Source organism: Manacus vitellinus, unplaced genomic scaffold, assembly GCF_001715985.3.
Source record: "Manacus vitellinus isolate BGI_N305 unplaced genomic scaffold, ASM171598v3 scaffold_2_pilon, whole genome shotgun sequence".
NCBI lineage: Eukaryota > Metazoa > Chordata > Aves > Passeriformes > Pipridae > Manacus > Manacus vitellinus.
Window position 1 is genome coordinate 20,292,328 of NW_021940208.1, and position 25,166 is coordinate 20,317,493.

At 41.8% G+C, this 25,166-nt stretch overlaps 1 protein-coding gene across 3 annotated transcripts; it reads left to right on the forward strand.

The window, feature by feature from the left end:
• The first annotated feature begins 7,531 nt into the window (after positions 1–7,531).
• Positions 7,532–24,557, forward strand: SERTM1 (serine rich and transmembrane domain containing 1). 3 transcript variants are annotated; one of them, XR_001920424.1, is made up of 4 exons: positions 7,532–7,679; positions 14,127–14,222; positions 21,319–23,689; positions 24,368–24,557. XR_001920424.1 is itself a non-coding variant. In XM_018070906.1 (3 exons), exon 3 carries the CDS (start codon positions 21,499–21,501, stop codon positions 21,820–21,822), a length of 324 nt encoding a protein of 107 aa, XP_017926395.1. In that variant the 5' UTR covers positions 7,532–7,679; positions 14,127–14,222; positions 21,319–21,498; the 3' UTR covers positions 21,823–21,875. The 3 variants fall into 3 exon arrangements, 1 of the variants encoding a protein (XP_017926395.1); XR_001920425.1 differs by having other exon boundaries at positions 24,427–24,556; XM_018070906.1 differs by lacking the exon at positions 24,368–24,557 and having other exon boundaries at positions 21,319–21,875.
• Positions 24,558–25,166: the final 609 nt, after the last annotated feature.

The following is a 25,166-nucleotide window of genomic DNA, read 5'->3' on the forward strand; positions in this document are numbered from 1 at the left end:
ATTATTTGCCTTTGATATTTTCAGGCTCTAAACCAGTAGGGAATCTGCTTCTTTTTTTCCTAGTGCTTCAAATGTGAATAGATCACAGAAAGAGGCAGGAACAGCTGCTATTTCTTCACTCTTGGTTGGTGATAGAACTTGCATTTTATTATAGTGTTGAGATGAAAAGCTGATCTTCTCAGAATTCCTAGTTCCTAGGCTGGCATGTGCAGATGCACTCAGAAGCTGATACGTTATCAGAATTATTCTATCTCAGTGCTGATGTCACAGCCCTTCACATTACCACTCTCTGAAAAATTAGCTAAGGTTATCACACAGCTCATAGATTTCCTCTGATTTTGATGAAATAGGGACACTGCAGGAAAAGGAAATGTTACCCCTCAGGGACAAAGAGAAGCAGCAGCCACTGACCTTTGAGATGCTAAAATTATCAAAAAAACTCCCACTTCTCTGAATTATAATGAACTTCCTTTCCTTACACTGCTTTAGGTTTTTCTCAGCTCAGAATTTATTACTGTATTAAAAAAAAAAAAAGGCACCTTCTAAGGAAAGAGAGGACTCCTTTGGGAATATTGCATCCGACATAAAGATGAGCTGCAGTAGCTGTGCTTCATCCCCTGAGTAAAAGACGGCCCCACATGAGATATGTCTTATGCTTTGCATTTGTTTTCCCATCTCACTATTGGCTCTGCAGCTGGCTCTGTAAGCTTCAGACAGGAGGCCCCCGATGAGATTTGTCTCTACTATTGTTGCTTCTGCTGTTTTGTGGAGATGAGTTTGATCTTTTGGTGGGATCATTTATCTTTGTGATGGAGATCATGATTTTCAATTATACTTAAGCCACTTTGGAGTACCTGGCAGTGTAACAGGGCTTTAAAATCATCTTAGATCACATTTGTACCCACTTTAAAGCACTTCTGCTCTGACAGAATGGTATTAGATGGTTGTAGAGCACATTGGCATCAGATTTGTAATGTTTTGATTAACTGACAGCTATGTAACTATCTTTTGAAAATGACATGAATGTTAAAACATAACAGGTAAGGATATCAGAGTAGCTCTGCCTGGGATATGTCCAGTACTCATAAATGGACCATCAGACTAAAGACAAAATTATGTCTCGAATGGCACTTTGTATTGTGTATTATAAGGAGAGAAACTCTGATCTGGGAATTTATCGGTAACTATTATAGAGAATAGTGTTGGCTGACTAATTATATGATATAGCAATGAAAGTGAGGAAATGCACTTCATAGCTGAGACCAGACTCTACAATTTGGAAGCAATACTCAGGCTGGCTTCATAGAAAAATGCACATACATATAATCTGAGCCAATTGGTTATATCAGCAAAGGGAATGGATATCAGTGAAAAATGGATTGTACTGACCAATGCAGTGATATGCTTTTGGGAGAGACTGTGGGTTGCAGGGAAGTAAAAGGTACAAAACAACACTTGATTTTGGAAATCCTGGTTTTGCACTTAAAGCTTTTCCAGTTCCACTATGAGATCTATGAGGACAGAAAACCCTTTCCAGATGGCAGTCACTGCCTGACATAAGCAATAGAATAAAATAAATAAATAAATAAATATAAAGGGGGATAGGAGTTGGCTACTTGGTTTTTCATTAAAATGCTTAATTGTATGTGCATATTTGGAGATATCTTATGGGAGCTGAGCACCCAAGATCCCAATACAGATAGTGGAGAACTAGCGCTCAGCTCAGTGCCATTTGAGATGCTCCTAGGCATCCTGCCTGCATCGTAGTTAGCAAGTAAGAAACCTGAATGTTTCCTATAAGCCCTTTTTGTATCTACCAGCATTCCACAATGTCTCAGGTATCCTGTGATATCTAAAATGTCATGGATGGTATCTGTGGGCAACTAAATCAAGTCCAAGGTGCCACAGATTATGGGTTTAATCTGTCACCAACCCCAAAACACAAGTCTCCAAGACAACAAATTTTTGTGGTTGCAGTGCTTGCAGGTACAAATTCATACAGTTATGTATGAATTTCATTGCCTTTAAAATAGAGTGCAGCTTTCTCATCTGGCTCTGTACAGGATTCGCTGTTGGCTATTCATGCACCCTGATTCCCAGAAGAAGCAGCAGTCCCTGAACATGAGAAGACATCACCATCTGACCTTGGACACTATCTGTGTACTTAATGTACCTCACTGCAGATATGTCCTAAACAAAGAACCAACTAATAAACATTTAAAAGATTCTATGAAAAATGTTAATTATTAACACACAGATTTGACCCATGCCAAGGTTTTACATCACGAATAAGCAGCATATGAGGCACTTGTCCTTTTATTAACATGTGAATATGTTAATATGATACAAGTGACATTTAGGGAAATGAATAGCCCATTATTCCATAGGGGTCTCATTAAAGACAACCTCTCCTAAGGTTGCTTGATGGTAAATTTCCTAAGTGGATTAGTAGGAAGCATGGAAAAAATGAATGAACTTTGCAGTGACTGCTCTTTATAATGACTGCAGGTAATTAAAAAGACCAGAGGTATCTGGAGAATTGTAGGTCTAATAATGGTGTAACAGTATTTTAAAAACATCTAACGATGGAGTTAATTGAGCTTTAGAATTTATTTAGGCAGTCCTTGCATTAACAAGTATCTTTTATGCGATAGAGGAATTAGAAGTTAAATATTGGCTCAATAAGTCTTTTAAGACTTTTCCTATTTGCAGTGTTAGCCATTATTAAATACTAATGTTTAGGTAAATTATAGTGCTGAAATCTTTTCAGTATCAGAAAATGTTGCCCTGAAAACTCATTAACTTTCGGCCACCATGTTCACAAAAAAATATGAGACAAAATAGGTGCTTAAGGCAGTGCTACAAGCTGAGTACAAATCCAGAAACTAAGAGGACATGATCAGGTTCAGGAAGGCATCACTGCTCACTGCCTTCCCCTGTGAGCTCTGTGAAGAACAAGGGGAGAGCCAGCATTCTGGGAGAAAGACTATCTTTCCAAATAGCAGAGAGGTTTGTTTTTATCCTGGCTCTTGGGAGAACTGCATTCTCTATATGTAAATGTTTAAAGTGCATATCTCAGCTGGACAGATTATTTTCTTGGGTGGGATTTAGTTCATTTAACTGCTACGTTTCTATATCTTAATAGCGTAGTGAAGCAGCCCTTTCTGAGGAAGTCCCTAAGTTCCATAGATAGTCAAAAGGAGGGAGATAAATGGCTTTAAAGCACCAGAAAAGGTCATGTACACCTAACTCCTGTACTCAAACTTCAATGAGTAAGAACTTCCTCTGGAGGTTTTCATGATCACCTAATACTTTCCATTTACAATAAAGTGAATTTAAGCATTTCAGAAAAACTCATCTTTAGTTTTAAAACATGGCTCTGTTAGATGCATAATTTGGCTGACCAGCATCCAAACATGCACTTCAATAAATAAATTACTGTGTCTTTGTAAGGACAAAAAGTTGTCAGGTACAAATTCTAACCACAAAGATAAAGGGAGAAATTTGGATAAAACATTTCTTTGGTGACTGATTTCATGACAACATAAAATGTTCAGCATTTCACATCATAATAGCCAGCAGAAGGCTGGAATTGTTGAAGTTCTCCCAGCTGTATTACACCTGGATGGAATACTAAAGCAGAAAAGACAGTGAAGCCAAGCAGACAGCATGGTTATAGCAACACTGTTGGCAGACATTCCTGCCACATGGAGGAATTAAGAAAGTGTTTGCTTACTCCACCACCTAATGACTCTGAGCTGATAGAGGAAATCATATCCAGAACCAACAAAGCAGTAATATGGAATTTCCCATACTTTTCTGCATTCTAAGGCAGAAAAGCTATTAAATTCACTATAGCCATACTGTCTTGTAGGCAATCTAGTAGCAGCAAGAATTGCACTGAGCTCTGGAGGCCTAATCTCACTGAGCAACAGCCAAGCCATGTCTCCTTGATGTGCCCTTTCCAGGCCAGAACCGCAGAGTCAACCATACCCACCCAGTGCACTCTCCTGACCTTCAACCTCATGCTCTGACTCCAAGGCAAAGTCAGTACTTATCTGGCTGCAACTGTATTAAAAAAAAAAAAAAAAAAAAAAAAAAAAAAAAAAAAAAAAAAAGAAAAGAAAAGAAAAAAAAAGTGGCTTTGTAATTATCTTTTTTTTTGTATTCTCACCATCTGAAGACTCCATATATTTTTTTTCTGCTTTGCTGTACTGTCTTCTCTTTTTCTAACCTTCTCTGAAACTGTCTTCCCATTTCTCTGTTTAATGCTCTGTTGGTATATTTTACAATTGCAAAACATTTTGAGACATATTTGCATGAAAGACACTGTCCTGAGGAAGGGCCAGCTCACACTGTGCTGTTTGCACAAAAAGCCAGAAGGAGGAAGAGCAATAAAAGAGCAACTTAATTACTTTGGAGCTGCAGCACTTCCCACTACCATGGCCTCTGCATGAGGTGCTGACACAGCCACCAGAGTTGACTGAGAGGCCTGATCTTGCTGACAGCTCCTCTGGTGCAGCTTTACGCAGTGCCACTGAGCAGCTCACAGCAAAAGGACAAGCCACAAAGAGCAGCAGGACATCAGTGATGTGACCCAATCTAAAACACTTAAAGAAATACCAGCGACCTCCAAGAAGCACAAAAGCCTTTCTGCCCTGTTCTCCTTTGCTGAACAAATCGTACTCTCTTCTAGCAGTGCTGTTCACCTCCCCTTGAGAGCTGCTTTATTCAGGAAAAGAGTGAAAAATCAGAGCACAGCTGCAAAAATGAATTCCCTCTCATTGCCTAAGTACTGGTATTTTTTGTAGCTGTACAAGATAGGATGATATGACCTAACCTACATTATGTAGGTTGAGATTGTGAGACTTACTGGATAGATCTAGATCTGACTTCTGAGTTTCTTCTAGAGTCAAGAATTACTAGTGACTATGGCTGATGATGTGGGATAAGCATGGTCATCAGTAGGAAGCACTTAGGAATTTTCTTATTCCTCAAAGGATTAGGCTTTGAACTAAAATCCAGTAAAGTGATAAAAGTCCAAGGGATCACAATTCGTTTTCTTTAGAAAATACTGATTTTTGTGGCCAGTGCTAGCAACAGCATGCCTGGCTTAGCAGTCACTTCCGCTCTGTTGCATCTACTTTTCCTTGTCTTCCTCCTGCTTGACCTTGGGGAAACTCTTGCTGTATGTCCCAGCTTGCAATTCCACTGCTAGAACAATTGAGCTATAACAGAAGCATTTCTCTTGGCTTCTTTCTTTTTTCAAGATCGAATCCTTTTGCTTTACCACTTTTGCTGCTCCTGTCTCCTTAGAGTTTTGTACCTGGGACCTTCTCTGCAAAATCAATGTTGAGAACTTTAATGCACCATCTGTCTCTGTTTATATCCAGTGACATCCCAGATACAGGGCTTGTACCAAAGAGTCCTCTAGTCTGAGTACACAAATAAGAAAAGGTATAGCAAATTCTTGGTATTTTTAAAAATGGTTTCAGCAGGGTTCTTCACAACTAATCTAATCATTGCCAGTAGTGTAGTAGGTGTCTACAATTTTTCTTTCCCTACAGTTTCAACAGGCTTTGTGTCTTATTTCCACAAAAGATCATGCAATCAGCAAGTTCACTGTCAAATGTGCCCTTTTCTGCAGTGGCTGCAAGTTGAAGTGAGGCAGCGGTCTGCTTCCAAGTTAGGGATATCATAGCACTAACGGATAGGCTATTCTTTTTGTGTTCATATACCATGCACATGACTTTCCACCCTGAAAAGCCATACCTAAATAAAAAAAAAAAACCCAAATCCACAAAAACATTTACTTCCTTTTTCAGAGGTGAAACAGAAAGGGCATTTTTGCCCCTTCAAAGCCAACCTCATCTCTTTTTTATGCCACTGCACTCACCGGTTTTATCAAAGAGAAATATGGTTCAGTCTTGGGAACGATTTTCGCTTTAAGTTTTATACTTATTCATATGTCTTGTTCTTCCAAAAGTGACTGTGCCATGATATTCCAAGTTACTCTTCTACTGAAACTGTGTAGACTGTATCAAAGAAAGCACAATTCACAGAAGTGCCTCCACAGCACATTAAGAACTGCACAGCTCCCTAAGAGCAATTTAAAATGAAGAACAACCTTTCTCAACATCCTTTCAGAACTTCACATGGACATTAGCCAGATACAAGACTGAGCTGCAGAGGGTGCATTAAACTCCCCATCTGCTCTTCACAGTGCTCACCACTGATTTCTAACCCACAGTAAAGTCATTTGGCCAAAAAAATCATAGTGGATGAGACAAGTATACCAAAAGCCAGCTGAGCCTTTCCTTCCACAGTGTCCACAGAAGAAAATGCGCCTGATCCAGCCAGCATTTTCTCACTATTTGATTCCAGAGCATGGGATATTTGTAGGTAAGTCATGATCCAAATAAACTAGGGAAGCCAGATTTTATTGTTATTTACACTACCTTATAGTCACTATCTCAGCTGGTCTTGGCACAACTATTAACTCACTGCCATGTACGTGATATCAGAGTATCCCTGAGAGACCTTGAAAACTTGGAAGAGTTTTAGAAAGACGCCTGCAAGTTTCCACTTCCCCGGGAGCCGCTTTTCTAACCCACTCCCTCGCTGTGCCCAGCTCCCGGTTGTGCAGCTACTATCTGACCCTATGCAGACGTTTTGCCCCGAAGGAGCACGCGTTTCCCATGGGTCCCTCTGCCCTCTGGGATACGGACTTCACATGGTCTCTTTGGAAAAGGATCAGCCCCGGGGATGTATGCTGTGGGACAGCCGTGGGATGGTAAGAGCCAGGTGTTGGGGCGGGTTTGTGCGATAGCCGGTGACTTCCATCCTCCAACGCCAGTGAGGCGGGGGGGTTCACCTCCCCTTCCACGTGAGCGCAGCGCCTCTCCCAGGCTCGCACACAGAGGGCGCGCTGGGCGGGCGGGACGACCCCCAGTCCCCAGCCCTTAGCCCCTGCCACAGGCACAGACCGCCCGTACGGGGCGTATTGCGGCAAGCGGCTGCTGCTCCGCTGCTCCGCGGCCTCGCATGCCAGTGAGAGGTATCCGGGACAGAGGGCGGGCGGGGCCGGGCGGGGGCCGGGCTCGGGGGCGGTGCCTGCTCTCGCAGCGGGAACGAGACGGCAGCGGGAGCCCGGGGCCGAACAGGAGCCCGATGCCGGTGCAGAGGAGCCGCAGTGGGACCGGGCTGTGGTGCGCGGAGAGCGGAGAGCCGGAGAGCGGCGAGCGGACTGCCGCCGGCCCCAGCGGGGCGGCTGCGGGCAGGAAGGTGCCGCGCTGCCGGTTGCGCCTGAGCCGGAGCATCCCGGCGGGGTCAGCCGCCTTCATTTTCCAAGGGAGGTGGGCACTCCGGGTTTGGGGTGCTTTTTTCCCCCCTGCTCTAGTACCCCGTGCGCGTTGTTCGTGCCCTCGGCCGGCAGGGCTGCCCGGCGGCCGGGCGCTGTTGCTCGCACGTCCCGTAGCGCCGGGGCTGCTCCTTCCCGCTGTCCTGGCATCCGGCACCAGGCTGAGGCGGGTCCCGGCGGGTTTGGGAAGCCGCCGTGAGCTCAGGAGCAGCGCCCGCCGTGCCTCGCCAGTGCTGCTGCTCCGAGAGAGCCTTCTCAGCGGTTTGCCTGTCCTGTGCCGTAACCAAGGGCATTTGATTTTCAGAAGCGTTTAACTGAGGTACGCGTTAGGCCCGTGTTTTGTAAAGAACCTGTTTTTAGCCTAACTGACTTCGTGGTTTGTCAAAGTGTTTGAATTGAATGGACGCTTCTTCGGTTCGGAGAAATTGCTTTTGTTGGAGGCAGAAAGGGGAACGGTCTAGGAGAGCGTGGAGACAGCATCGGGGTTGTGCTGGTTCTGGAAGGAGGGATGCGGAGAGAAGGGAGGCACAGGCTGGTTTCCATCACTGAAAGATACTGCAGCCCAGGGGTGTGATAGTGCAGAGCATTGGGTCATCACTGTGCAAGCACATTCTTGGCTCTGTGGGCATAGATTGCCCATCATAGATTGCCATGCGTGTGCTCTTTCACATTGTTTGCAGGAAGATGGCGGGAAAAGAATTGCTCCCTCTGCAAATAAATTGTAACATGCCTATCTAACGTACTGACAGAAGAGCTGAGCTTAGACAGCACAGCAGTAGAAAAAAGAAAACAGGATGGGTGCACAAACACTTTATGTCTAGCTAAAAGCTGCAGGCTGTTACAACATCATTTTGGTAGAGGTAATAAAGTTTGGAACAGAACAAACTCTTCCTACGCTTGCAAATGCTAAACAGTTAGAGGAAAATTGTGAAAATAGTGGTAAAGGGCTGAGCATTTGCCATGTTGATTAACATTTATATAAGCAAAGACAGTTAGGAATGCATATTGACTATTATTAAATTTAATTCTTAGTTAATTATAGTAGAATGGGAGAAAGGTGGAGACGTATAAAATCTGGACCCTACAGGATGTATATCATGCTGGCAGTTTCGTTCTGATAAGGGATCCAGATGGAGGGTTGATGTCTGTTTCCTTGTGATTTTGCTTTTACTGTCATTTTGAACCCACTATGACTTTTCTGTGCCTGAATAGACCAAAACGAAAGGCAACCTGAAACCACCAGCTGCTTTCTCTCTATAATGCCTAGAAGGGCTTTTTCTCTTTAGAGATTGTTGCTGGTTGTAGCTATATACTGGCTACCTTCGTTCCCCACTTCTTTCTCAGACTTGGTCATTCATGTCACCCGAGGTGGGGGAAGGAAAAGCAGGCATCTCACCCCTGTCTCCGTCATGTTTCCCCAGCTTTCCTCTGCTCTGGTGAACAGGCTTGCCTGCCTGCTGACTGCTACTTGCTATATCTAGTAAGTGTGCTTTGCTGTCAAGAGGATAAATGCTGTAGGACCATGAACTGGTGGGGAAGGGGTCCTGGGCTATTTCAGCATCGAAGTCTAATCTAGTACTATCACCATGTAGATGACTGTATGTATATGAAGTTATTGCCGTTTGCATTTTGTTAACTTATTCAGATGTAAAAGGCTGAACTGAGATAGCTCGTGTCTGGCAAGTGTCTTTGTTCCTAGTTGTGTCTTAGTGGTGCAGTGGAAATTATAAGCTTATTCTTTAAATTCCTCACCAGAGCCAGGAAGCAATGCAGTTTTTCCCCCGGCACCCTATCTATGCAGAAGAAGAAGAGGAATTATCTTAACGACAGAGTGTATTCAGAAGTTGCTGAAAAATGTGATGTTTCTGATAGGTTTGAGACTTGGAATTTTAAAAGTCCATTACTAAAAAGTCAGTATATTTTCACCTCTACCTCCTGCACTCTTTTGCAAGCACTCCTCCCCCTGTGTCTTCATGACTCCGGTTACCTCCTTTTCCTGGCTTGCGCAGAGGAAATCCTGTTATGACATAGTCGATCCATGGCGCTGCTGCAAAACCCACCTCTTAGCCTGCCACTTCATCTGCATCTCCCTTCTTTGTCAGTCCTTCTGCTGCTCCCCCTTCTCCCCTGCATCGGACATCAGTCACAGGCTTCACTTTCAGGTGTCCCCATACACGATGTACCACCTCTCCAGCTTTACCAAGACATGCCCCCTGGGCTTTGATCAGCCTGTACTCTCAGCATCTTTCTCCCTCAAGCCATCATCTTTTTGGTTCCCCAAGCTCCACCTTGCACTTACTTGTAGTTTCATGTAGGCACCTTGTCCATCATTTCTTTAATTTCCTTGAAATGTCCCGGCACATTTGTTTTTGCTTTGATGCCTTCAGCATCTGGTGAGATGCTTAAGACCAGCCTGTCACTGGAATTACTCTGGCTCTGGATTTGAGAACAACGTTGTCCTCTAAAGCTAGGACATCTGAGAGGCACTTCTTGAAAGATCACTCCATCTAGCACCAGCAGAAAGTCTCCTTTCATAGTCCATGTTATCCTTGCTTGCTCTTTTTTGGCATTTCAGGTGCAACCCTGCCCCCTTATGCCTACATAGCTCAGCGTGGTTCAATGTGACTCCCTTTGCAATAGTGTTGTTTCTTTGCCTAAGTTATTGCAGACTGTTTTGCAAACAATGACCATATGTAAATGTAAGGCACACAAACACAGATAGGATAATGCCATGGTCTCTTTGTCAAGGGGGGTGTGTGCATGCAGCCTGCATTGATAAAATAATGAATGTCACAAGGATAGAGATCTTTGTTATATCAGTGAGGGGAAACAGAATCAAAGGACAAGGTTGTTTTCTTACTTTTCTTGGTAAAGTACGCTGAGCCACTGGAGTCTGGAAGCAGAGTTACAGTGATAGTTACTGTGATAGCACATTTGTGCCTAAAATTCCCTTGCATTTAAGTTCACAGTATGTAATTGGTACTACAATCTGCCTTTTTTGGAGAGAAAAAAAATCTGAAGCAAAACGATGCATGAAGAGAGATTCCTTTTGAGCCAAGTGTACAAAATTCTGTCCTAGCTTTATGTTGTGTCAGGATTTCTAAGTTAAAATGAAATCTGCTTGACATTTTTGGGTTTGATATGTACTATATCCTTTGTTTTTATAAAATACTTTGAAGCCAGTATGTCAGCTGAATTTTACAATAGGAAAGTGTTTTCGTATTAATCAGGACTCCACTTACTGGGTCACAGCTTTGTTAGTTAAGAACTAATAATCCCATTGACTAGCAAAGGTAAAGGCCACTTATTGTTCAGCAGAGCCCCTTGCTGAAGTCTGCACAGAGGTCTCCCGAGATGAGAGTGGATGTGCCCATATGGAGTGAGAGATGCAGGCTCTCAGGTACACTCCTGTGTGCAGCCACCTCATCTGGCACTAGGGAGGTTGCTGTGCTGCAGCACTGAAAGAGACAATAGAGATCTCAAATCCATTCAATTCCAGATTTAGCCACATTTTGTCCTAAAACTGTACATGAAGGGGACTATGCCAATACTTCTGAGGGTTTTTTCCCCCCTTTACCTGGAGGAATGCTGAACCTGAGGGTCTGAGCCCTGCAAATTGTTAGCCTCACATGTGAGCGTGATGGAAAATGAAAGCAGGCTCTGATAACTAGGACTGCTTGCCCTGGGGCTTGATGTTTTAGCTGGTAGGTTTTGCTCTGAGTAAACAATGTGGAGGAGCTCAAGCACTGCCCCGGGAGAAGTCTGTGTGGCTTCAGGAAGGGCAAACACAGTGCACAGCCCTCCACTGCACTGGCCATTTGGCCCTAGTTGTGGAGCCCAGCGCCAGTCTGTTTGTGTCAAATTTAAAAGGTGGTTATCAGCAGGCCATGTTAAGAGTCAGGCATGAGGTAGCAAAGTTTAATTACTTTTTGTTTGTTCTGAGATTAATTACATCACCACTCTTCTCCCCTATCCCCCTCCATCCCCCCACCCCCAGGCTGGATGGCACCTTCTCCTGAAAGGCTTATCAGTGTCAGTGGGATGCTCCACACAGCCACTTGTGGCTTTGGCAAGGAGGGGTAGCAGGAATGGGATGACTCAACCATGAAAGGAGACAACAAGGCAGGAACAGTTGAAATATTTTCATATACTTGTTCCACTGAGGAAAATGGATTTTAGCAGAATTTTCATTTCTCATTAAGCAGTCATTCCACACTACGCTAAATCTTCTATTCAAACAAAACTTCCAAATCTGGGGTTGCAAGAAATCAAACAAGAAGTCATTACACAAAATGCAGAAATTAAGGATTCCTGATACCCACTGGCTTCTCCCTCTTCCTTGTCTAGCCTTGCTCTGGACCTCTTTTCCAGCTGGGCACCTGGGGTCTTTTACTTTGACGGTTAACAACTAAGCAGCTGTGTTTGTCTGCAGAAGTCAATTACCAAGATGTAAAGCTATTAGGGGCAACCAAATGGCTCTGTGAACCTTCATGTTCCCTCTATCTGATCAACCACTATCATTAAACTTCAGAAACTCAAAGGTTTTTGAGGCTTCTGCTTGGGTTGAATTTGGCTGAAAGTGTCAATAACAAAAGTTATTCAGAGTGGCAATGAAGGGAATAAAGCTGGGACTGGACACCAGGAAATCTGACCCATCACTGTTGTCAGCGAAGAGTAGACTGTTGAGTTTTGGGTGGTTTTTTTCAGCAACCTGTAATTTTCAGCAACCAGAAATTTTCAGCACAAGAAGGAGACTAATTTCCCTGGCGACTGTATGTCCTTTGGGGTGAGATTCAAATTGACACTCCCATGGGAGGCAGGACCAGAAGGACCCCATTTCCCTGTCTGAGGTCCTAGATGTACAGCAGTGAGACTCTTCACTCCATTCACATCCTGAGAGATACGGGAAAAAGATAGGTCTCTGCTTCTCACATATCTTGGTGTCAGTGACAATGAATACATTGTTTGGGCCAAATCCTTCTGTGGTCTAGTGCTGCAGCTGAGACAGCAAAAATAGCTGTGAAGGGCATTAGAGTGGTGCAAGAAGGATGAAGGACTGTGGGATACAACTGTGTATGCCCAGGGGTCTTCTGAAGATAAGCTTCTTGATGTCCTGGTCCAAATATTTCTCTGTTTTTCAAAAGTAATCAAACTGGTTCAGATATTTATTCTTCAAAGGTAATCAAAAGCTCAGACCTCCCCATCTCACTGTGTACACTTGCCATTTGAATAAAATGCCTGCATTTAAGGAGCCTTGAGGATGCCTTGTGTTTTGCACTACATCTCTGGCTTGTTTAGTTAGCTCAAGACTTGGTGGACTCCGTTTCCTTCGTCTCACCGGCTATTGGGGTGAATGAAGGACTAAATGGGCAAAAGCAGTGCTCTGTGGATCTGGGAGTAGAGAGACAAGAGAAAGCTGGAAAAGAAGCAAAATCATTTATACTTGTCTTGGTTGAAGATACAGTCCCTGTTGCAGAGATTCACGCCTCTTTCCCCCAAGAGAACTGTTCTGAAAGAAGTAAAGGGAAGGGAAGGGAAAGGGTGCCTGCTGTGAGCAGAAAAAACTGAGGGACACAGTATTGAGCTCTTTGTTACATGAGGCATATTTGCTGCAGAAAAGGTATACGGGGGCTCTTGTACCTGCTCTCCATCCTAGTACCACCACCTGCTTCAGCCTGCCTGCTTCTGGACAAGGTAGGCTGCATGCCCTCACATCCAGAGGATGTCCTGGGTCCATCCTCAGGGAAGCTGACATTGATGTTCATCTGCAGCCTCCTACCTCTCCTTCTGCATAGCAAGATGATCAGGAAGCTGTCTAACTTCTTTGGGTAGAACATTACTATAGTCAAGTTATCAAAACATTTGGATTTCAACAATACTGACTTTTAACAGCTGCACTAGATAATTTTCTTTATTGAACTTGGAGAGGTTTAAACCATAAGTGATTCAGTGATTGAAGGGATGAAAGCAACACAACAATGCGTTAACATCCATCCCCAGAGATCTGCTTCTCTAAAGCAGTTGAACCAAATGTGCTGAAAAGGTAGAGCTCTGAGAGGTACAATGATTGTGAAAGTGTCTTTTCTCTCCCAGAGGGGAGGATCATTTTGAAGGTAGCCCTACTTTTGCTTTAATCTGCAAAATTCTGGGATTGTTTCTTCGTGTACAAGATATTTAATTTACTTTATTAAAAACAGTTCAGGGGCTACATTTTAATTCTAGATATTGAATGCGTGTAGCACACACAATTCTTCTAATTATCCCTGTGCATATACAGCATTCAGTTTGGGTATTTCAGGTATGTGAACTTAAACTGCAGATAGTCTGAAATAAAGAGAATAAATAAATAATAGTGTGTAATCTGAAAGGGCTGATACTTGGCAGAAATTTTTAGAGGATAATGCAAAATGAATTGGAGTGCAGATACAGTGCTTCATTGCTTAGAAAGGTGCCATGGGACAGATGTCTGTCTTGGTCCTGGAGCACATTGCAAAAGAAGAGGAGAAAGGTGTTATCAAAGAATGGCTGTAAAGCAGAGTTCAAGATCATGGTTTTTATATTGCACATGCAGTGCTGTAACTGGACAGCTGAAGGATGTCGCTGGCAGGAATAAAACACAAGCCAGGATTCCAGTTGGTTTGGTTTTTTTCTGAAATTTCTGGCACTAAGAGCAGTCAAAATTGAGCACTTTTCCTCTTTGTTTTTTATTACTATTGTAGTTATTACTAAACGTTGATTACTAAAGCTTTTATTTGCTTTTTTATAGGTGCTTTTCTCACCATGCAGTCCCTTTAGATTTGGGCGTGATAACCAACCTGCACATTGGACATTTGGCTTGTATTCCCATATCTTCTTCCTGCTTGTAAGTATTTTATTCTTTCTCCTTGCTTGTTTTTCTGTTAAAGACCAGATTCAATTGACAGGTTCTGGGGCTGATCTGAGGTCATGATGTCTTTGCTTTACATTAATATCAATTACTCTATAGTCTGCAGATCCATGGGAAATGTGAATTATTGAATCATTTGAGCCTATCTGAATTAATCTAAGTATCCTTATGGCTCTGAAAGTTTCCTTTTCCCATCCCCACACGAACCCCCAAACAAAATATAACTTGATTTTAACCCGCAGCCAAGCCATCTGGGCACTTGTCCTCTTAGATTTTCAAAGACATAAATTTAAATCATATTAAATCATAATAAAAAAATGAAATTAGATCATAAATTAAAAGGAAAACTTTGCTTGTGGCAGGAAATAGTTTTTTTCTTTTCCTGCTGTGCTCTATTTTATTGAGTCAGTTGCCCACTGATCCTGTTTGCCAGGCAGAGTGGTAAAGGGATTTTCTGCTCCTGAAGGGTCCAACTGTAATGGGAAAAAGAAACATCCTGATTACTTCAGGTCTTTTAATTGCCAAAGGCATTTATGCAAGAATAAGAAGCATTAAGGATCATATTCTTAGTAAAATCCTACCTACATTTTCAATGGAATAAGATGTTACTTACTTCTTTTTTCTGTCTAGAGCTACCATTTTATTTAGTTGGATGAATTTTAATTGCCATATTTTTCCAGTCTAGAGCAAATTGCTTTTCAAGGCTGAAGTGTTCACAGTACTTAAAATTCATTCAGCCCTTCAATATGAGTGTGCAAACATATTTTTATTGGCATTAAATACTTTGTGTTACAAGTTAGCTGGAAAGGCAATATTGGTAATATAGTCCTATGTGCTAAAGGAAATAAATGTAGAAAACAAAGGCAGTGAGGGGGAAGATGAAACCAGAAGCTCACTGGCCTTCATAAATGTGTTGACCTAGTGAACTCTTGCTGCCAGCTTTTGGAAGCAATCACTATGATAACAGAACTTGGGGGGGGAGGTAACGCACCTTTAGGGATGAGAAGGTCTCATCCTGGATCTGGCATCATCATATCACCTGGGAACCTCCTGCTCTTCCTGCCCTGATACTGAACAAAGGAGAGGTGGTTCTGGTTTCAGCTCATGAGAGAATGATATCATTATCTGCTCACTCCTGACATTAACTTTACAAAGGGCAAAATGGAGCAGAGAACACACCTGAGAGTTCTTTAATAATGTCACCTTTAATGAATGTCCTCTGCCTCCCCTCTCCTACCCAAAACAAAGAGCTATTTGCCTCATACAGAGGAAGCAATTTTTGCACAAGCCCAGAGTACCATCTTGCAACTCATCTCCCTTTCCTAGCCATTTTCTAGCAAGATTTCCAGTGCCATCTAGGATCTGCTAACCACCAGATCCTCCCCGTCATGGGCATGGTCCCAAGTCATCCATAGTGGATGCATTATTCCACTAGTGTGATGTGCTGCTTTGACCTTTTTCTCCATGTCATCTGAGACACACATGTGCTAGCATGGGAATTAGATTCACAGGATGGCAGTGTGTACAAAATAATGAAGCTTGGTGGTCAGAGGCTCCCTTTGCAAGGATCCAGAGACATCTGATGTGGGCAAGCTTCTTCAGCTGTCCTGCATGGGTCAGTGAGGGACTCCCTGTCCTGCTTCACAGAGCCCTCTCTTTTGAAGATTAAATCTATCCCTTTTGTTGCACTCATCCTCTGCCTTTCTGTATACATTGGGCTGAAATCAGCCAAGAGGATTTTAAATTTTTAGGGAAGGAAGGCAGGTACAATTAACAGCATATTGAAGTTTAGCCGAATGAGGGACCTCACTGTTGTAACTATGCTAAAGGCAAATTAAGATCTCATGTTAGAAATTGTTTACAATAAGGGCTTTCTAGAATACCTTCTACCTGTAAAGAAAGAGTTCATGGGAGATTGTGACAAAAATGTTAGTTTATTTTGCATAAAAATATTGGTTTTCTTTGATGTCAATCTGTCTCTCTGCTTAAACATTTTGAAGCCTCTGAAACAGCCAAGGTATTTCTCAGCTTGTAGTCACAAAAACACAGGAAGAACCAAGAAAACAAAGTCCTTTTCTATGGCAAATAAACTCCCAAGAAATTCAATCTACCAGACTTTGCTTCCTGTTCCTCAGTTTTTAGGGTTTCCGTGGTTGTGAGTATGCTCCATTAAATAATATTTCACTGAGCCTGGAGAAATAGAGTTGTTCCATCAAGGTGTGTGGAGGCATGCAATACAGATGGCTGGATGGTAAAGCAATTATGACATTGGGACTATGAAAAAGTTCAGTTTGCTGCATGCCATCCTGTGTAGTGTTGCATTCTCATTTAACATTCACCTTAGTTTGAACAAGGAGATGACTACTGTCTCAGCGATCCTAAAGATTAAATTAAAATGTTACCTATAATTTGGTACTCAGGGCATATGCTAATTGTGAGGCCTCTACTCCTGACCACATTTGCATTGTCTGACAAAATAGTTTTTATGACCAGTACTGTCAAATATGCAAACAGTGGATAGCTCTGGCATGGCTACTCAGGCATGGTACTGCACGGTACCTGGGACTGACCTTTTACATAGTGATGCCTTGCTTGATCCATCACCTACCCAGTTTGCCCTCTTTCTATTGAATGCCTCTTTGCCTATCTCCCACTTACCACAGGATAAAAGAAAATATTAAAAACTCCAACTGAGCCTGCCTATAGTATCTGCCAGGTAGGCCTACTCTTGGGATATGAGCGGTTGTTCTCACCTGTGGAAGGGGATTTATACCGAGGACATGAATGGAGAAACAATGCACACATTGAAGAAAATACTTAAATAGTGGTTTTGGTTGAAAAGCCAGGATGTACAAATGACACCATGTGTCTAGGAGAGCCTCTCCTTGTGTGCCAACCCTCATATTTGGGGACTAAAGTAACAGAACAAGGTTTTGCTCTCTTGTACATCTAAAACCAGCAGAGCATGGAGGCAGAGTCTTTGCCTTCTTGGAACAGTGAGTTGTTTTACTGAAATGTGTGAATCTTCTAAGCAGTTTGTCCATCGGAGCAGCAAGTCTGCTGTAACAATGGAATAATAGCAACAGGAAAAATTAGCCAGTGTCAGAAAGGCACTTGGGCCTTTTGGCAGTGGGGCAGGACTCAATGACTCAGGACGACTCCTCAAGTCACAGAACCCTACCCTGGCACTGCAGAAGTGCCTCTGACAAAGTAATCCAGATCCAGCTACACCACAAAATCTGAGTCCCCCAGCAGGCAGGTCCCAGTTCTCCTGTCCCAGGAGTTTTCAGGAGTTAGCTGGAAAGCCTTCTCCTGTCAAATAGAGTCAGAATTCTTCTCCATCTGCAGTCATTCAGGAACAGCACTTTCAATTAATTCTTTGCCTTAAACCAACTCAGCTTTCCAACAATAGATGAAGGGAAGGCAGGGACCACTACAGAATTTGAGAACTTTGGCTCCTTTGTTAAATTCCTTGATCAGTTTATGGCTCTCAAAGACAATGGGTTTATTGCAGTTAGCTATTTTTGCCATGCTGTGAAGTCAGTGACAAAATTCCCAGTCATTTTTTTGAGACTAGGTTTGGGCTAGATGTTATGGTGTTGTTCTATTTCACTTTCAGAAGTGCAAAGTAACCAATTACCAAACAGGAAAGTGAAGCTGACATCTGGCTTTATGGGGATTATTCCTTTGGGAGAATTGGGGTAAGAGAGATAAATGGTTCATGCCACTTACCATCTTCTCCCAGCAGAAGCAGAAACCTCAGCCGAAGTGGTAGATGTGGTGCACTGAATAAAACTGGGCTCTCAAAGGCTGTGAGGTCTAATTTGCAGCATGGCAGAGGTTTGTGCAGCCCTAGAACCATGGAGTTGCATGAGGCTCAGAATGGTGTTTGCACCCCTGCCACACATTGCCGGCTGAGCCATCCTGGCTGCTCTCTGGCAGGATCACCATGCTGGAACAGCACCAGGAATCATCATTAGGGAGCAGGATCGGATCTGTTTTATTTCTTTCCTATGAAAACTACTGAATTGTCAGGACCAGATATGTTCACAATCTGTATGATTCTGCCATTTTACTCCAATAGAGTGCAGATGGTTGGTAAAAATCCTTTTAGACTGAGTAGGACCTTAGACCTTAGACTTTAGGTCCATATTTTTAACTCTGTGTTTAAAACAACACAGATTTTTTTTATTCTTCCTAAAATACTATCCACTTTAGCCAAAGCTACATTTACACATCGCGTCACTACACAGTGTTAGTGAGACAACTGGAATCTAGACCATAATCATTTAGAATCAGAATTTTTACAGTGTCTTTGACCTCGTTACAAAATGCTCAGTTAAAAGTAGCCTGGGTGATGGTGTAAGACCTATAAAAGCTCTGATTTATCAAAACACTCACATCTCTGCTTAACTGAGGTTCTGATTAGTCCAGTTTAAGACCATAGGTTTTTCACTAACTTCAAAAAAAGTACCATGTCAAAGTTCTTCCTTGTAGCAGGGCCAAAAGTGTTAATGATAAAATTAGAATGTAGTAGGTTTAAAATTTGTGAAAAATTTAAAGACTTTTAACTTCTGCCATGTTAAAGAATTCATGTGAATTAATTCTTTAAGTTATTATAGAGCAATTCAATTAATAATGGATCTACTTTTCATTATGACGAGTAATTAAGGATAAATATCTCCTATATCAAAGCTTATTTTTTAAAAAGGATAAATTAGCTATAACACACTTAACTACTTCCAGAACATGAAATGAACACATATTGTTCCATTAGTTAATTTTGGATCACTAAATTAAAGACAGTTCAAAAGGAGTATAATCTCATAAGGATCTCTCTTTGTTCAGTCTGTTGAATTATTTCACAAGGTACAACAAATACCGTTTCCTGTGGAGCTTAATACTATTAAGGTTATAAAATTGTTTTGGTTTAGTATATTTTATGCATCAGTATGAGTTATATACCACAAGGGTAAGAATATTTTTTTCTGGTATATGTAGGTATAGTTCTGTACTCCTGCATGTCTTGTAGGCTATTGGGATGCTTGGTTAAGACTATCAAAAGCTCCACTATAAAACAATAAAAGCAATAAACAATAAAATAACATCTGGAATGTAACCTTTTGTCCATAAAAGCATTATGGATGTGTGTGTACTAGTAAATTAATCCAGGCCAGGACATAGGCTCCTGTTGAATTAGCAAACTGACCTCCTGGCATGGTTTTGGCCAGCTAGCACCCTTCAAGCAATGCCTGGGCATATTTGGGGTTAGGAGTGGCTATCTTTCATTCCCAAAGGCAGTTGTGATCTGGCCATCCTGTCCATGCAGATAAAAGGGAGTTTAGCCATCTTGGCTAAAAATGTACAATTAAATTCTACTTACCACTTAATGTAGTACTTGTTTACTCAGGCACTTAGGGCTTTTAATGGCATATAACATAACCTAAATTTAATTTACAGTGCCAAAGTACAGTAGGTAACTATGCAAATAACTTCAGTGTCTGGAAAGCAAACTTCTAGGAATTTTAAATACCTTGTACTTTTAAAGCATCCTTAGTTCAGGTTGGAGCTTTTGAGGTCACACCTAATTTCAAAAAGTGTCAGCCTCTTGAAGAAAGAGGTACTTGAAGAAAGTTAGAAAAAGTTGCACATTTAAAGGAAAAATTATAAGGCAGGTAATTGCTGGGAACAGTAGTGGGACACTCCCATGGAAACCCAGATAGATACTTGGGTGGTTGTGTGACACAGAGAAGGAGAGACTCCAGGCTGTCACATCATCACTTCAAGGTCTGATTCTGTCTCTCTGACTGATGCTGATGGTGTTTGTGCTCTATATCACTATGAAAATCAGTGGAATTTTCCTCAAAGCTTCTAAATATGAGTCAGAGATAATTGTATTGAACTGGGACCACAGGACATGGCTGAAACCATGGTCAGGATGAGAGGAATCACACTGGGAAGGTAGTTCTGTATGGATATTGTTTTCCTTGTGGGAGGAAAGCTTGCTGACTGTCCTTGTGGTGCCTTGGTATCTGCAGTGAGAGGCTGACCAGGAATGGATGGATGGCAAGATTGCATGTGAGTGATTATATGCAGAGAATGATCTTAATTTCCTACCTTGTGTGCAACTTGCATTATCTCTTTTGTACCAAAACAAAAGCAAGGGTTATGTCATGTAATTCAGCTACAGCATGTCAGCTTTTTACAAGCAATTCCCCATCACCAAGTGTTCTCTTATGCTTCCAGCTTGCACCAGGGGACTGACTATGTTCGTTTAAAGGAAAGCATCCTAGCATTCCCTGATCTGCTTATCCTGTGCTACTCTGACCTTTGCCAGCACTGGAGCTTCCAGGCTCTGACAAATGACTGGAGGCAAAGCTTTTTCAAAGGTGGGATCTCTTCCCAGTTAGCGTTTGCTGCCCTTAGACAGTCACCTTGCGCTTGCTAAGCTGACAGGGCTGCCCATTCCCTTAGGATTTTGATTGTAGGTGTCAGAAGCTGCATCACTTCACTGAAACCTGCCTACCATTGAGATCTGCCATGGCAGAATTACAGCAAGATGTATTTTGATACTTGAAACCATTCAAACCATTTTAAAAATACATAGTAAGAAAGCAAGTCTGGCATATTTTCTCATTCTGGGTACCTCTAGCAAGACACTATGGAGTAAGTGGCTAAGGGATTCATCATCCATTGTGATGTTGGGTGGCCTTGCTCATCTAGGTTGAGGAGCTGAAGTCTTGAGAAGGGGTTTCATTCCTTGACTAGATTTTTTCCACTAGATAAATTTGGATTCCAATATCTCTGTCCCATATAAAGCACATTTTTGATTGTGCCTTTCAGTTAAACAACTCATGGTGGAGAAGTCAATTTTAATTCATTAGGATTCAGTAGGATTTCTCCTAATCCCTGCATTTTGGAAAATTGAGACATGCAGATAGTTCCTAGCTAATTTTTTAAGAATTGCAGCTTTGTGCTAAGGAATAATAACTTGTAACTCTTAAGAGCTAAATTGTATCAGGTGCACATTATCTGCTAGTAAATTAATCTTGCCTCTTTTTTTTATTTGCAGTTCCGAAGGATATGATCTTAAATTGTCCTGGCTTGAGCAGTAAAGGATAAATTTGTTCACTGTCTGACTCGTCATCTCACCGTTGTGATGGAAAAATGCTCGCTTAATATAAACCCTTTTTATTCTACTAAAACCTTTGAATACAAGATCTGTTGTGATTTTTAAAATACAAATCCAGTAATGTCAGAACCTGACCCTTCATCTGGATTTGTAGGAAACATGGAAAATGGGACTTTTCTGGAGCTGTATCCCACATCTCTTTCAACTTCAGTGGATTCATCACCTGGCCGTTTATCCAATGTTTATGTCTATGTTTCTATATTCCTTAGCCTCTTAGCTTTTCTCCTTTTACTATTGATCATTGCACTTCAGAGGCTGAAAAACATAATTTCTTCCAGTTCCTCCTACCCAGAATACAATAGTGATGCTGGAAGTTCGTTCACTAATTTAGAGGTTTGTAGTATTTCTTCCCAGCGCTCTGCTCTCTCAAACCTTTCTTCATGAAACTAAATGAAAGGTAATATATGGGGAATGGAAGAGCTCTGTCTAGTTTCTTGGGGAGGTAATGCATGCAACATTCGCCTTAGAAGACTATTATGAAGAGGAGGATTTTAAGTTTCCTTATTTTTTTTTCCCTTTCCTTTTCTAGTCTTCATTTCCTCTTTAACTAATTTTCATTTTGGACTATGGATAATGGTACTTGATCATCATTTCTTGCCTGTAATAGTGATGCTGTCTCTTTCTCACACATATATGGTATTCATTAAGAGCATTCCTGCCAAATTGTAATACAGTTTTAACTTGATGTGTCATTTTTCTGCCCTAGTTGTGACTCCTTCCTTGATTTTGTGTCAGTAATATGCTGACTAATTTTCTTTCTCATTTTTTAATTATATAAGGATTTCTGAATGAAATCCCTATTGCAAAAGTATAAAAAAAAATCTGCTTAAATTATAAATATTATGAAAATTTGAAGCTGTTGGTATTGTTTCTTTTTTTTTTTTTAATTTTCATGTCTTTTTTGGTATTTATTGATGTTTATAAAACACAACTAAAAACCATTTCTTGAAGAATATTGCCTGTGTTTATTTGTACTCCCAACTCGTTCTGTATAAAGTCTGTATTTCAGTTTTTGAGTCTCTGGTTAACTTAGTAAAGCAACTTTAATAACAATACTATCGAATGTGTGGAGGTGTTTTTAGACCTGTTGCAGCTCATTGGCTTAATGACTTGTTCCTCCAGGGGGCAGCTTTTGCTGCTGAATCATAAATACCACTCAACTCCTTTGCATTCTTCACTAATACTGTAGCTTATTCTTACTGGATACCAGGACAAACTAGTGATTTCTTTTAAAAGACCTGCAATCAACAAATATAGTTTGCAAGGGAATAGCTCCTAAACTGTCCTTTAGGCACAAGATATTTGTACTCATGTGAGCAGGGCTAGCAGGGACAGAAATTACTTGTACTGGTGAAGACTTTCTGGGCCAGGTTTTGTCCTGTGATTTCACAAATGCACACTGGGGTGGAGCGGGGACTTGAGGATCTGTGTTATGGCCAGGCAGACCTGTGCCCTGACCCTCAGAGCTGTACCTGCAGAGGGTAGGAAGGGATGGGCAGGAAAATGGCAGTGGCCCTGCCCGTTTTCTCCATCAGCATAAGGAAAAGCCAGAGATGAGAGGGAGAGAAATGGTTGATGTTTCATCAGTCTCATTCCTTTTTGCCATGTCATAGTTTGGGTTATGATTCCCCCAGCCCAAAATGTAACACATCACTCAATTTCTGCAGTAAAATAACTAGAAGCTTTGTGAACAGGATCCTTTGGTCAGCTGGGCTTTAAATCAAGCCAAACATTCAAAGTAGTGATTCGGAATGCCAAGTGTGACCTGCTAGGACTGCAGCCACATACTGCAGTGTGATGCCTTGTTTTCCTTACTGCACTGGGTAAGCACAGCCCCATCCTGCCACTCAAGCCATGCAACTTTTGCTTTCATGGCAGGATCCAAGCTACTGCAGAGACCCGAGGAAGGGTACGACGATGTCACTGCTGTTTCTGTTGCTGACATAACAGCAGGCACAGCTCTGGGAGATGGATTGGTCTCAACAGGAACACAGGGCAGCTGCCCTCTCCTTGCATGGCAAGCCTACTACCCAGCAGGCTTAGAGGTTACAGAGCTGCAGAAGACCTCCCAACCAGATTTATGCCTCCTGCAAACCTGTCATTGTGTTCGTCAACAAGACAGACTGTCATTAACTACACAGGCTTTAAAAGAGAAATTTGGAAAGCCCAGTGTAAATATAATCATTAGAAATGCAGCTTCTCAGCAAAACAACACAGATGATTCTGGAGTCAGTGTTTTCAATTTTTTAAAGTGAGTATAGAGTATGGTAAGTGATAATGACTTACTGTGGTGATTAGCTCCTTACAAAGTCAAAGAACTTGCTGACTAATAAAGAATTTAAGCCTTCAGGTTCCCTGAGTCAAACTGGTTTGATGAATATATTTATTGCTTGGAATATTTTATTCATCTAGACAAAAATTTCTTGTATGTCACTTTTCACTGTAATTGCTGTGAGAAAAGAGGTAACTATTTAAGAGGGATCAGGAAATAGTATTTCCTTTCTGAAAGCTCTTCTAAATCCTAAACCTGTAACAGAATGTATTTGTGTGTTGACTGGCAGATAAAAATAAATGAACTGTAAATCAAGACAGGGCAACTGTTCAACTATCTTCTCTTACTGGCAAAGTTGTAAATTTGTTGCTTCCTCTGCTGCAAATGCAGAAATTTAATCAAAACCAGAGATGAGACCAGAGGTTGAGATGGGTATTTGTTCCCAGCAATGTGTTTATACTTGCAGATATGGAGACATTTAATATTAAAATGCAGACTGTTAAAACCCCATTGGCTTTGTTCAACTGGCTGTTGTCAAACTTCACAAGAGCAAAAAGTATTTTTCAGACTGCAAAAAGTAGCAACAATAACTGAAACCACACATTTGATTTTGCTTTGTAGTTTACTAGACGCTATTAATTTTTTCCCACTCTGCAGTGACATATGGGATTGTATAGTTGTCCTGATTTCAGCTGAGTTGCACCTGTTCTCTTCAGGACAGATCTGAGCAGAAACAAGTAGGATCCAACAAAATAGCATCAGGAGAAGCCACAGGAGAAAAGCACCATGGCCTTTTTGAGGATTGCTAAGTACCAGTTCTTCAAGAAAAAAAAAAGAGGAAAGAAAAAACAAACCAATCTGACAACCTGAGCCTGAGTTAACTTGACAACACTGGAACAGGATTCCTAGAGAGGTGGTTGATACCCCAAGCCTCTCAGTGTTTAAGAGGCACTTAGACAATGCCCTTAACATGCTCTTAACTTTTGGTAAACCCTGGAGTGGTCAGGCAGTTGGACTAGATGGTCACTGTAGGTCCTTTCCAACGGAAAATATTCTATTCTATTAACTAGAGTTGCAGGATTTTTTTTTCCCATGTCCATTCCTGGGTTCCCCAGTAGAAGAGAGATGTGGAGATACAGCAGTGAGTCCAGCACTTGGGTACTAAGATGATTAAGGGATGGAGCAACTCTCATGTGAGGAGAGGCTGAGAGACCCGGGACTGTTTAGTCTAGAGAAGGCTCAGAAGGATCTCATCAGTATGTATAAATACCTCATGAGAAAGAGGAAGAAGAGGGAGCCAGGGTCTTCCTGGTGATGCCCAATGACAGGACAAGAGTCAATGGGCCCAAACTGAAACACGGGAAATTCCACCTGATCACGAGAAAATATTTTACTATGAGGGTAGTCAAGCACTGGCACAGGCTGCCCAGAAGGGCTGTGGCATCTGCATGTGTTG

Excerpts from the sequence above, each read along its gene's own strand:
- SERTM1 (XM_018070906.1), top strand. The coding sequence starts at position 21,499 with ATGTCAGAACCTGACCCTTCATCTGGATTTGTAGGAAACATGGAAAAT.